This window comes from Pseudopipra pipra, chromosome 8 (genome assembly GCF_036250125.1).
Source record: "Pseudopipra pipra isolate bDixPip1 chromosome 8, bDixPip1.hap1, whole genome shotgun sequence".
Lineage (NCBI taxonomy): Eukaryota > Metazoa > Chordata > Aves > Passeriformes > Pipridae > Pseudopipra > Pseudopipra pipra.
This window is the reverse complement of record NC_087556.1, coordinates 4,012,183-4,025,054: the sequence shown is the minus strand read 5'-3', so window position 1 is coordinate 4,025,054 and position 12,872 is coordinate 4,012,183. Positions and strand designations below refer to the sequence as shown.

Here is a 12,872-nt window from a genome sequence, read left to right as displayed (position 1 = left end):
TGCTGAGGTTCACTGCTCCTTGCAGTGCTGAAGGGCTGCCTTTGGTTTTGTATGTCCTCTAACACAGTGAGTGTGTTAGAGCTGAACTTTGACAAACGAGCTCAGTGATCTGTGAGGAGCTGAAAGCAGATTTAGGAAAGCTGTCTCTATATAGTACAATAAATTAGGCTATATTTTCCTTTGTTTAAATCATTGTAACTGGCTCATCACTTAAGTGAATTGCTGGTTATGCAGACATTCTTTAACTGGTATTGAACTGCCTCTTCTGAAGATATCAGTAAAGTAAAATACTTTAAACTTATCCCTTCTGAAATTTGAAACCAGTTTGCACTCTATGTTTTGCCCTTTTTTCAGTATAATTTCTTTTAACATTGTTTACTAGAACTGGAGTTTTAGTAGGCATCAGAAATGTTCATTTGTGCTCATTTCAGTTTGCTGAAGTTGAGATGTTTTATGAAATTAAATAAATGATTAATCTCCTGGTCAAGAAAGGCAACTCATTGACATTGGGTTCATCACCCAAAGACCGATGCCCTTCTATTGCCTTACAAACTGAGTTTGTTGATTTGCTTCTGTGTGCATGTAGATGTGTATGTGTTTATGGTCTGCTTTATGGGTATATGAGCTGCAATAATGACTTACTACTAATGCCCTACAAAAAGTGCTTGCTTGATGCAGCAGCTCTCACCTCCATGGAAAAAAATGTTTAACTAATGCAGAACCCCTTAACTGAGTCAGAAAACTGGGATGGTTATTGCTTTCCTATGCAGAGATGTAAAATGAGTTGTAATTCTGGCACTGGAGAGAGGGAAGGTGCTGTGGTGAATACCTAGGACAGGAGGGGAAATAAGAAAGAGACGAGTTTGGATGGATTACACTTGTGTTTCACTTTCAGTGTGTAAAGGAAGAGCAAATTGAGTGGACTTGCATACAAAGTGCCAGGGGATGTCAGCAGGCTGGATGTGTTAGAAAACTTCAGTGGGTTGGAAAGCAGCATAGAGTAGCTCTGCTGTGCAACACGGGAGCTAGATGTTAAGTTTTGCTTAACTGCTCCAGGGAGCAGTTTTCTCTTTTCCCCACCTATGTGCAGATTTGGGAAGTCCTTTGCGATGTAGCTCACGCAGCCCATAGCTTTTGGAAGTATCATTTAACTAAAGATGGAATAATTGCCCCCAGTTTAATGAACCTTGCGGTCACTAAGAGGTTTAAAAAGAAATTATCATCTAGGCCTTCAAAATAGGGGGGCTTTATTGTAAGCCACGGGTTTGGGGCTTGTATTTATCTGCTTTCTGGTTTTCTTGGGTTTGTGGGGGTTGTGGTCTCTGCATCCCTCTGATGCTGAAGAACAGCAACCAGTTTAAAGAAATAAAAGCCAGCACATCTGCCTGATGCTCAGGTATGGGGAGTTGAGACATAGAGCATCTCCCTCTGCCCCAGGAGTCTCTGTTCCCATGTGAACCAGTAGACAACACTCCTCCTTTGCTGGATTTGCTTCCTCCTCCACTGTCCTCTCACCATGGCCACAGTCTTGAATCTAGACGTGGCTGTTTGTGAGCCTTAATTGCTTAGTACACACAGCTTACAGAAATCCTGCCGTGTCTTTGGAGGGATTTAACTCTTGAAAACTGTAGCCCTGCAGTTTGGCCGTCAAATGCTCAGTGTGGCGAATGGTGCTAAAATTCTTCTAACCGGACTTCGTTAAAAAGTAGCTCACCCTCTCCCTGCAGCATCTCCAACAAAACAAGCCAAAACCATGCCAGAACCTGTTGCTAGTCCTTGTGCCTTAAACATCTTTTGGAAACATCCTCTTGGTGTGCTGTACCAGGAGCATAAAACCCCCTTTCAGAGCGTGCGCTGCTCTGTCCGCACATGGAATGGCCTTTCCTGTGCATGGGGTGAGCTGCCCTCAAGGCATTCCTAGCTAATTTTGTTTCCTCATAGGGGAAACATGAGCTAAAGCATCCTGGCTGGCTGTGTGGTAGTGCCTGCTTGCTGTGCCCCCTGGCAAGGTGAAATTGCATAACGTATTTAACCTTGTTTGGCCGAATTGCTCATCGAATCGATATCTCTGCTGCTTTTAGATTTTCTTCGTAGCTTCTGCACTAAGTTCAGCACAAATGAACAGTGATTTCTTTAGTGCAGATATGTGGTTTCCTGCCCTGGAAGGGGAGCTTCAAAGGCTACCTAAAAGTTCCCTTGTTAATCAGAGATGCTGTCACAAACTGGGAACTTACTATTTATTAGAGAGGGTGCTTTCTTTCACTTAGTTTTGAGAACTGTGAAAGAAAATGTAATGGGGAGGAAAAGGGGATCAGTCATTTTCCAGACACTTAAAAAAAGCCAACAAACACAACTACAACCTAATTGTTTACTTATAAAAGTAGGAAGCATCTAGCAGCTGTGTGCATCAAAACTACGTGATAGACATGATTTAAAAAAAAATCCCCACATTGTATAGGAGTCTGATTGGAATGCAGACTTGTATAGAGAGTGAACACTTAACGAAGAAACAGGCAAAGGGGGAAAAAACCCCCAAAACACATCCAGGAGGGCTGATGCACAGAGTTACTTGAGTCACTTGAAGCACTTTACAGTTAAATAGGGGACAATAAGATTAAAGCGCAATCAAAATAGCTGCAAGTCATCAGGTGTCACGTTCAGCCTCCAGTAATTTGTCTTAAAGGACAGTGGCTTTCAAAACAGCCTGCTGGATGCCTGGCAGAGTAGGGGAGGTGCCAGTAATTAATTGGCTGCTGAATTGATCCCTTCCAGTGAAGCAGAAGGGAAAACCCAGGGCTCGATGGTACGAGACTCCCGCAGCCCGAGATGGAGAGCTGGTTGCTCCTGCCTGGCAGCCTGTGCACAGCTCCTCCTAGGCCCCTCAAAATAACACCTGGGTGCTCACTGCTGGCCTGGCAATGCAAAGAGGGCTTGCAAAGGGTTGGGGTGTCCACAGGGATATTTAGTTGCCCTTCCATCTTGTTCATCCCAGTGCTGGTTACAGCATCAAAACTGGTCAGGCACTCTTATCCTTGCACAGGGTTTAAAAATACCACATATTTAAATATTGCAGCTGTTTCACCTTGGATGGACTGTTACGTTTTCTCTAGTGGCTTTTTGGGTGCTCAGTTCGTTTTTCTTGAATGCCACACTCAGCAACTGAAGACAAACCCAATTGTTTGCAATACTTGTTTAGCCGTCCCCTAATTGCTTTTGACTTTCTTACATGAACCACCTCCCGCTCAAGTGTCTACCTGTGTGATTGTCCAAGTGTTTTAATTGCGTAAGCCTTCCTGCAGCAAGGTACCTGAGGGGAGTATTGTGTATTTTAGATGGTGGTTAGGTGTCTGGGATGGAGCAGATAGATAGTAGAGTTTGTAAACCTTGTGTAGAGGCAGCTCCACTAACAGAGAACCTGTGTGAAGTGGGCAGTGTCAGGCAGTGTTCAGACCAAAAAGAACCAAGTCTGTCTCACCTAGTGAAGCAAAAGCTGGGGATGTGTAGGGTTACTTTCAGTGTGTTTATAGAAAGTGAACACTCAAGAGCGAGGAGAGTGATCTCAGATGAAAGACACAGTTTAGCAGATGACAGATGGATTGAAAACAGGAGCGAGCCTGGCTGAGAATTAAAAATAGTTTCTGACCAGCAGAAGGGGCGGAGCGTGACTGAGCAGTGAATTACATCTGAGCAAGAGCTTGGTCAGCCTGTGTAAGGGATTGGGTGACGTTGGACACTGGGATGATTCAGCTCAGCCCCACGTTCCTGTGCTGCCTGTGAGCTCCTGCTGTGCCTGGTCGCAGGGTGATGCCACTGTGCCCGCAGACAGGCAGCCTGCTTGTGCCAGGGAGCTTGGGAATGTTGCTCATTAGCTTGCCAAGCAAACAAGCAGGAGTAACACTGTGCAGAGCAGTGAAACACTTGATGAAAATCTCTCCGAGCTTGGAGGCGGAGAAGGAAATCCTGCCCACCCTGCCTGCAGCGACTAGGGCAGTCTGAAGGAGGATGTGTCTGCCAAAGCAGCTCTTGATTTTGGCCAGTGAAACCATTTAATTAAAGTAGCACTGAAAAGGAAGCCGGAAACTCAAGAAGCAGGTTTTTAATCACTTAGACTGTGGTAGACAATCTCTATGCAAATCACGCCTCCAGCATCACCACCCTATGCATGGGTGTGTGTTCCTGTCCCTGCGGATGGACAGGGCAGGCAAGAGCCCCTTGGGCTGCTGACATGTGTCACTTGGCATCTGCACTTGGCCTCAGCTTTCAGAGGGGTGTTGTGTTGCTTCTCTTATGTGTGTGTGGGCCCTACGACCCTTCCTGGTGGTGGATGCCTCCTCGGGGTGCTGAGGAACGTGCTCCAGTGTGGCAAAAATGTAGGCATCACATGCAGGGAGGAGAGGCCCTCTCCATCAGTGTATTATCATAGAATATCCTGAGTTGGAAGGGACCCACAAGGATCATCGAGTCTGACTTCTGGCCCTGCACAGGACACCCCAAGAATCAACACCATGCGCCCAAGAGCACCTTTGATATGGGGAATTTCTGATGGAATATGAATGTGGGGTCCTTGAAAGTACAACTGTCAGAGTGACTCTGGGGCCCCCTGCGGGTTTCCAGCAGCTTGGCCATCTGTCCAGGGCTGCAGGATCACACCCAGGCAGGGGATACTTGTGCTTAGTGGAGATTCCTGAAGTTTTCCTATTTTCTCAAAGATTTGTGTCTTTGGTTTAGGGTATTTTCACAGAATGACAGAAGGTCATTGAGTCCAACCTATGCCTAACACCACCATGTCAACCAAACCATGCACTAAGTGCCATGTCCAGTGTTTCCTTAAATGCCTCCAGGGACAGTGACTCCACCATCTGCCTGGGCAGCCCATTCAAACATCTGATCACCCTTTCTGTGAAGAAATTCCTCCTGATGTCCAACCTGAACCTCCCCAGGCGCATCTTAAGGCCATGTCCTCTTGTCCTGTCGCTGGTTGCCTGGGAGACTGACCCCACCTGGGCTACAATCTCCTGTCGGTGGTTGTAGAAAGCGATAAGGTCACTCCCGAGGCTCCTTTTCTCCAGGCTCAGCCCCCTCAGCTGCTCGTCATCAGATTTGTGCTCCAGCCTCTCCATGTCCTTTTTGAATTGAGAGGCCCAGAAATGGACACAGCACTCGAGGTGTGACCCCTCACCAGTGCTGAGTCCAGGGGGAGAGTGACTGCCCTGGTCCTGCCGACCACACTATTTGCTGATACAGGCCAGGATGCCCCTGGCCACCAAGAAGGAGGGGTTTTTGTGTGTGTGTGTGGGTGGGTTTTTCCGGGGCAGCCTTCAGCAGGCTGTCTCCGCGGCTGCTGCACAGACCCTGCGGGGTACGGCAGGGCACTGCCCTGCTGCTGCTCCTCCAGGCCGGGAACGCTGCCCCGCGCCCTCCGCCGGCACGTCCCGCCGGGCGGGGCCGGGGCGGCCCCGAGGAGCGGCAGGAGGAGGAGGAGGAGGAGGAGGAAGGGGCGGCGCTCGGCTGGGCTCGGCTCGGCGCGGCCATCCCCCGGCCCCGCATCGCTGCGTGCGCGGAGCCGCCGTGCAGCCGGCAGGATGATCGCCGCCCAGCTCCTGGCCTACTACTTCACGGAGCTGAAGGAGGACCAGGTCAAAAAGGTTAGATGGACATCCCCCGCCCCAAGGCTGCCCCCCGCCCGCACCGCTTTTTTTTTTTTTCATTCTTTTTTCTTTTTTTTTTTTTTTTTCACTTTCTAAAATTCCCCCCCTCGTTGGTTTTGTTGCTTTGTTCCTAGAGCCACCCAGCTGTGGGAGAAAGGGGGATAACCCCGGTTTTAAGCCCCCCCCCGCCTCGAGCATCCTCGCTGGAGATGGGAGTGGGGCGTGGGTGATGGATGCACAGCGGCGGCTCAGGCCGCAGGACTGAGCTCAGCAAGGCGAGGCAGGAGCTGGGGGGCTTTGACACTGAGCGGAGGATGGTGGCTCCTCGGGTTTTTGGTGGGCACCGGCATCCCTGGAGAGGGTATTTCCCCTTCTTCCCAAGGGCATCTGTGGGCATCGGCACTCCAGCAGGCGAGGAGCAGGTAGTTTTTGAATTATGTGCCACTGCAGGTTCAAAATTTACAGGAAATGGTTGTCATTTGTGCTTAAAAAGGAGCATTTCCATAGGCTTCTTTTCTTTTCCTTCAGCGTTAGGTGGTTGCTCCTGTGTGGTTGGTGCAGCCCTGGAATTGAGCACTACCACAAGGAAAAGGGTGCGGAGCACAGGATAAATAAAAACACGGCAGTTAGGGCCCGGCTGAGCATATTGCAGAGCTGTAGGAAGCGGGGAGCCTGGGGCGAGGGATGTGGGGACACAAATTGGGAAAATAATTGCAAACATCCCTGAGCCGGGCTGACGTCAGGAAACGGAGGCTTCCCCTGTGCCACCTCCTCCGGCCGTGCTGCGTGACCCACCTGGGCGCATGGCTGCAGGCATCCCTAAAATATTTTGGGCAAGCCGCAATGGCAACATGAGCAGCGCTGATTTGTACTGTTCCCGGGGCTTGCGAACCTCCCCAGCCAGGAGGAGGAGAGCACCTCCTCCCTTCGGGCTTCCAGCTGCGCCAGGGGATACCTCAGCTCCCGTGTGTGGGTGACCCATCCTGCCCCACTCCAGATGTGCTCACCCGTGCCCACTCCTCCCTCGGAGAAAACCCGAGGCAGCGCCCCATATTTTCCACGTCTCCTTCCGTGGTTTAGGTCTTCTGCTTTTCCGCCCAGTGGCTCTGGCGAGGGCCGGAGACTGCTCAGCCTGCACTGTCCTGCACCTTCTGGCCCCAGGGACTCTCCCTGTGCCCCAGGCCCATTATGTTCCTTTTCCCGCAGGATTTGTAAGTGCTACTGCTGTGCCAGGCATGCATGCCTGGGTAAGGCCTTCTCTGTCTCGCTCTGTGGGTTATATTTAGAAAGCCAAGATAAGCACAAGGGAGCACGGCGGCCCAGCAGTGGTAGAACGGCTGTGGGGAAGGCATGGAGGGAGCACAGGGAAACTGTGGTGTTCTGGGGGTTATTTATTGCAGGCTGGTTTGGCACCGTGGGGCTCCTATTGTCTAACAGCACGGGAAATGGTTTGGCCAGGGAGCTGTAAAGCATTCTGATGGATCGATCTGGTTTTGTCTGGAAAAGGAAATAAAAAAATTAAGCCCAATTAAAAAAAAAAAGGCAGGCTACTGTTTTTGGAGGATGTAAGACGTCTTTTCCTGTTTGTTTGCTTTTGGAACGGATATCGAGCCGCTCACCTTTGGCTGTTCTGTAGGGAGGGTGTCAGTGGCAGCCAGAGGCTCTGCTGCCCCACAGCTGCTGGGAGCTGGTGGGCTCCACTCCTTGGTCCCCCGTGGGGCAAGAGTGGTTTCACTCCGTCTCAGCGTGCTGCTTCCGAGGCCTGTGCTCCATCAATGTGCCGCTTTGAGGGATACGTGCCTGCATGGCTTCGTTTCAGGTCCCTCCCTCTCCTCTGTGCTTCCGGAAGGGCAGCACTTTGCTGGTACGTGCCTGGGGCCGAGGGCTGCCACCCAAGGCATTGTCCCTGCTCCCCACGCTGTACCCTGGGTGTCTGGCCATGGTGGCAGCTCCTCTGCCTCGCTGGTCCATCGCAGCCATCGGCTCAGCATTTGGTGGCACAGGTGGCAGGTCACCTTCAGGATCCTGCTCTGACTCACAGGAGGGGTGTGAACAGGTTAAAAGTACCAGCAAGCCAAGGTTGAGCATTCTTTTTCCCTTGTGACCCGGTTTTCTTCTTTTTTTTTTTTTGAATTCCCATCCTTGCTTTTTTTTTCTGTGTTCCCATCCCTGTGTGGCTCTAATGCTCCATGCTGCCTTTCCACAGTGGGAGCCCTGCTGAGGGACATGGATAGGGCTGGTGGTTCCAGGCCCTTGGGGTACCCTGGATCTAAGAACTAATGCTTCTGTGCTGGGTTTTGCTGGATTTTTATGCACCCCCTTAAATTTGAGTGTAATTTTTTTCAAATTTGTAGTTCCTAGAGTATTTTCCAGGATGAATCGTGGCAAGCAGGAGGAAGTCACAGGGTGACTGTGTAGTGTTGAAGGAGGGGGTTGTTCATCGGATGCTGGCAGCCCTGTGGCTCCTGCAAGGGGGGCATTTTCCAGTGAATCCACCTGTAATGGCACTTGCATGTCACCTCTCTGTGCAGCAGCAAGCTGGCAATGTGGGATGCCCTGTACTGTATAAAGACGTGTGTGGGTTTGCTCCAAGCAGCTTAAATTATCCAGATGTTTTTGAAAACGTCTGTTCCCTGGATGTTTGTGGCACTGTGGGGACAGCAGCAGGAGCTCAGCACCCTTGCTGTGACAGGGCACTTCGCACAAGCTGAACCCAGGCCCTGATTTCTCTGAAGGGCCAACTCCCATCCTCAGGGCCAAGGGTGTCATGGAGCATCCCTGGGAGCTGTGCCCCTGGCCAATGTGCAGGAGAGCTTTGTAAAACTGCCTCGGAGTACCCTTTGTTTCCAACAGGTTTGTACCTGCAGTAGCTGAGCCCAGCAAAGGGAGCCTCTGGGTGTTGCCTGGTTTCTGCCTGTCAGGGAAACAATATGTTTTTGTTGTCTTACCTGAAGAGAGAAGAAAAAAATCTTGCAATCCAAGAGTCACATTTAAATGTTGTTTAACTTTGAAAAAACCATGATGGAATGGAGTGTAAAATGTAACAACTGGCATCAAGAAGAGCTCTTATTGGTGACCTGCCCCTATAAAGGCTTTTTAGGAACCAATCAGATAAATCATAAGTAAGCATAAACAGTTTCAGAATGTCTTAAACTACTTGTTTTAACATGCCTTGGCTCCTGATGAATCTTATTAGTGCTGAAAGGATTAGCTGTGCAGAAAAATGTTTACATTGGTGAAGGGTTTTGGTGCAAAGGCTATGTCAGTAAAATAAGTGCTAATGATTTCTGAAATTGTTGTGGGAGTGCTCTCTTCTTGGATACCAGTGACTGTTGTCACTGTCCCTGGAATGAGGCATGCGTTTAAGGAATGGCCTGTTTCATTAAGTGCTGCCTGTTTCATTATGCACTTATAATTATTCACAACTGCTGAAATGCCTGCATTTTCAGAAACTTCTTTTCCCCAATTACAAAGAGTGTCTTTCCTATGTGACCAGGAAAAATTATGTGAATGTGGTTCAGATTATGAAATCCTATTTTTAAAAAATTGCTCATAGATTCTGTCTGGCTGGTTGTCTTTTTTTTTTTTTTTTTTTTTAAGCAAATGAGAAAAAAAAAGAAGTGGTAGAGCTCTTGGAGGACTCCTATAGCACTCTGGAGGACTCCTATATGGCACTTTGGGAAGGTGCCCTTCTTGGGGGGGTGTCTCTGAGGTGGCAGCTAAATAAAGGAGTGTTTTCTGCTCCTTGCCCACACAACTGCCTGCCTGAAATTGTTCCTGCCCTTTGCCATCCCCTGGGAAGGGCTGGCACCTGACTCCCATCCATGGGAGCCTCAGTGGGACTGTGGGTGTGTCTGGGTGCTGCCAGCAGCTCCCGTCTGTCCCTGCCAGCCTCTCCACAGCTTCCCTGTGGATCAGGCTGAGATTTGCTCTCTGATCGGCTTTTATTGCAGACAGAGCTGGGAGTTATTAAATCTCCATCCCGTAATCCAGCCTCCAGCTCCCCCTGCCCCAAGTTATTTATGGCTATTTGCTGGGAGTTCTCCCTCGGAGGGAAAACAGGAGCATGTACTGCCAGCGCAGGAGAGCAGCGCTTATTCCCTTGCCGCCACACTGCTGGAATGACTAACCCTTTTCCTGCCTGGGAGAAAAAAAAAACCCTGCCTTTTTTTTTTTTTTTTTTTTTTTGTTTTGGAAGCTGTAACACACAGGAGTGATTTTCTCCAAGCAGAGGCTCCGTGTCCCCTGCCTTCCTCCCTGTGGGTCTCAGTGGTGGAGATGGATGGCCTTGGTGCTACGCGATGCTCCCGAGTGCAGGAGGGTCCAGCCCAATTATACAAGGGCGCTGACACGCTCACTGGGTTTCCACGGGAGCAAAAAGAGCCCTCCCTCCCATTTTCCCTCCCTGCTGAGGGCAGCACAGGGGCAGAGGTGGGGAGAATGGGTCTGTCAGTCCTGACTGTGCAAACGCTAAAACCTGTGTTCACAACAGGACTTTCGGTGGGGGGTGGAATACTTCCTTCCTGTTTCTGGGAGGAGGATTGCAGCAGTGGGGTGTATTAATTGCACGGTGAGGTCGGATTGTGTGAATGATGTGTTAGTGTAGCTTTCACTGGAAGATTTGGGGGATCACCCCTCTGAACGGCAGCGTGGGCTGCTGAAAGCTCAGCCTGAAAAAGAGTTGGTTCCCTCCTCCTTTAAAAAGAAATAGCCTCATCCTCTGACATCATGGCTTTATACACTCTGCTAAAAAAAAACATGTCAGGGTTTGCCACAGAGGAGAGACTTTCCTACTCAGCCTGACAGCAGCGTCTGCATCCATCCCCACAGCGTTTGGGGCTGTAGAAAGGGCGCATCCCATCCAGGATTTTATTCTTGGAGTGAAATGACACTGGTGACTGGCTGCGGTTGTCACTGTGAAGGGGCTGTCAGCCCATCAGGGCGGCACAGGACACAGCTGGGATGTGGGGATGCTGCCCTGGGGTCTTGCATTTGGCCTGTGTTACAGACAACCTGAGCTCAGCTCTTCTGCCATTCAGCTGTACGCCTGCACTGTCACGTCACCGCTTCGTGGGGAAAATGCACGGTCTCATTTCATCGTGGTGTTATCAATCATGGTATTGTTGCACTGTTACAGCCCCTTCTGCTCTTCCTCTGCAATCAATGACATGGAAAACTTCATAGCTTGTGCAGCCTCTGGCTGTGTCCCCTGTGGCCCAGGCCTGCCTGGCACCAGCCCTGTGGTTTGGGATCAGGCTGGGTAGCTGTGCCCAGCAGCACCATCCATGCCTTCCTCCCTGGCTGTGTACGTAACTGCTGGGTCACTGAGGGTGCCTGGGTCAGGGAGATACACTATCTTTGGTACAGGCCTTGACTACACGTGGCAGGTGGACTTTCTACACGAGCCATTAATCAGCGCTGGTTTTATGGTCAGTTTAGAGTTTAATTACATTTTGATTGCATTTCTTTTGTGAATGGCATTGATCATCACTTCCTGTCTCAAAGGCCCTGGAATATGGACCACTTGCATATGTATGTGTTGCATGGGGTGTTTTACTGTGGCCTTGGTCTTGTAAGACATAGTGCCAGCTTGGAGATGAGTTGCTCTCGAGGCTTCCAGAGCACCCTTGGCACAGAGCTGGCCTGGGGTTTAAAACGAGGTGGCTTTTCCAGTTTTGCTGAGGACAGAAAACATGGGCATGGTTTTATTTTCTTGGTCCTGCTAAGCTGAAAGCAAAAGTTATTCTGAAGGTGTGGCTTCAGTCTGAACCATCTACAGAACTAAATTTCCAAGGCAAGTAAAGAAACAAGGTGAGAATAGACTGGCAGCTGAGATGAAAGGGGTGGGAGGTGTGTTTGGCAAGAACCCCCAAGGACAAGTTGTATTTTTTGGGCATCAAAGCATCTCTGTCTTCCTGATGGTGAAGGTGGTTGTAATACTATGGAAAGCAATACTGTTGGAAAACTAGAACCACCTCCTTTTTCCAGGGAGGTAAAGAAAGTTCCTGTCATTGGAAGCCACAAGGGAAAAATGACTTTTAATTTGATGGAGGAAGATACCACCTGCCCACAGACAAATTCTGCCTCTCCTGACCCTCTGGCTGTGATAGCTTTGGTCTGCTGCACTGAAATAATTTCTCAGCCTGGGATGTAGCCCTGAAACTGGTGTGGCAAGTCCTTCCCAATGTAAGGCTTTAAATACAAAGCACCTCTGACATCCGCATCACCCCAGCTGGGACAGGGTGCCAAAAGAGGGATTTTTAGCTCAGCTCATGGATAGTCAGGAGAGCTGAGAAGTGGAGCAAGGGCTGGAGGTAGTGAGAGGCTGTGGGCAGACCATTTTGAGTGGAAAAGAGGAGGCAGTGGTGTGGGACTGGGTTGTGCCTTGGGAAGCAGTAGGATGGGGTGGGCTTCAGCTCATGTGCAGCTTTCCCGTTTTCCATGACTTGGAGTCAAAAGACAAGGCACAAAGCGTGTGGCTGTGTTGTGAGCTTGGCCAGAGCCCTGAGGGTGAGCTGGGGCTATACACTCTCCTTGCAATTAGGGAGAGGTGTACCCCCACCTGGGTGCCTCAGGGCAGTCTTCCACTCCGTGGTGGTGTGTGTTTGTCCCCAGATTGATAAATACCTCTACGCCATGCGGCTCTCCGACGAAACACTGCTGGATGTCATGGCTCGCTTCAGGAGGGAGATGAAGAACGGCCTCTCCAGGGATTTTAACCCCACGGCTGCAGTCAAGATGCTTCCCACGTTTGTCAGGTCCATTCCTGATGGTTCAGGTAAGAAGCTTAGTGTTTGTTTTCCGTGTTAAACATGATGTGCTTCATGGAAACCTGTTAGAAATACACCAGTTGCCACCAAGAACAAGAGGGATTTGCTTCCTGGCAAGCCCAGGCAGCATTTTGAAGGCAGCTCCCCCTCTGTGTGCAGGTCTGTTCCTGCAGATGTTGGAAGATTTAGTGATTCCTGTGTCAAAGCCATTTTGATGCCAATGGAAGAGGCCTTCCTAGCAAACAGTTCACTATCAGTCAATACATGTACTCTGAGACTTGTCTGCCAACAATCAATACTTCAGATAGGATGATTTTTGATTTGTGCAGTTTACACCGATGTCATCTAGATCTTAACAAATACAGTGGCTTTTAGCCATTTGCTGCTTCACTCAACATCTCCTTCTCCGTATTTTTTCCCCAGTGGAAGTCTGAATTTGAGTTTCCTGGCATTC

The 12,872-nt window shown here is 49.7% G+C and overlaps 1 protein-coding gene across 1 annotated transcript in view; it reads left to right on the top strand.

Annotated features, from left to right (window-relative positions):
• The first annotated feature begins 5,473 nt into the window (after window positions 1–5,473).
• LOC135417782 (hexokinase-1) overlaps window positions 5,474–12,872 on the top strand; it is a 36,607-nt gene continuing 29,208 nt past the window's right edge. Inside the window, exons 1-2 of the mRNA XM_064662241.1 lie at window positions 5,474–5,645; window positions 12,264–12,426. Of these exons, the coding sequence (XP_064518311.1) occupies window positions 5,583–5,645; window positions 12,264–12,426 (226 nt within the window). The 5' untranslated portion in view covers window positions 5,474–5,582. The remainder of the gene's footprint in view (window positions 5,646–12,263; window positions 12,427–12,872) is intronic.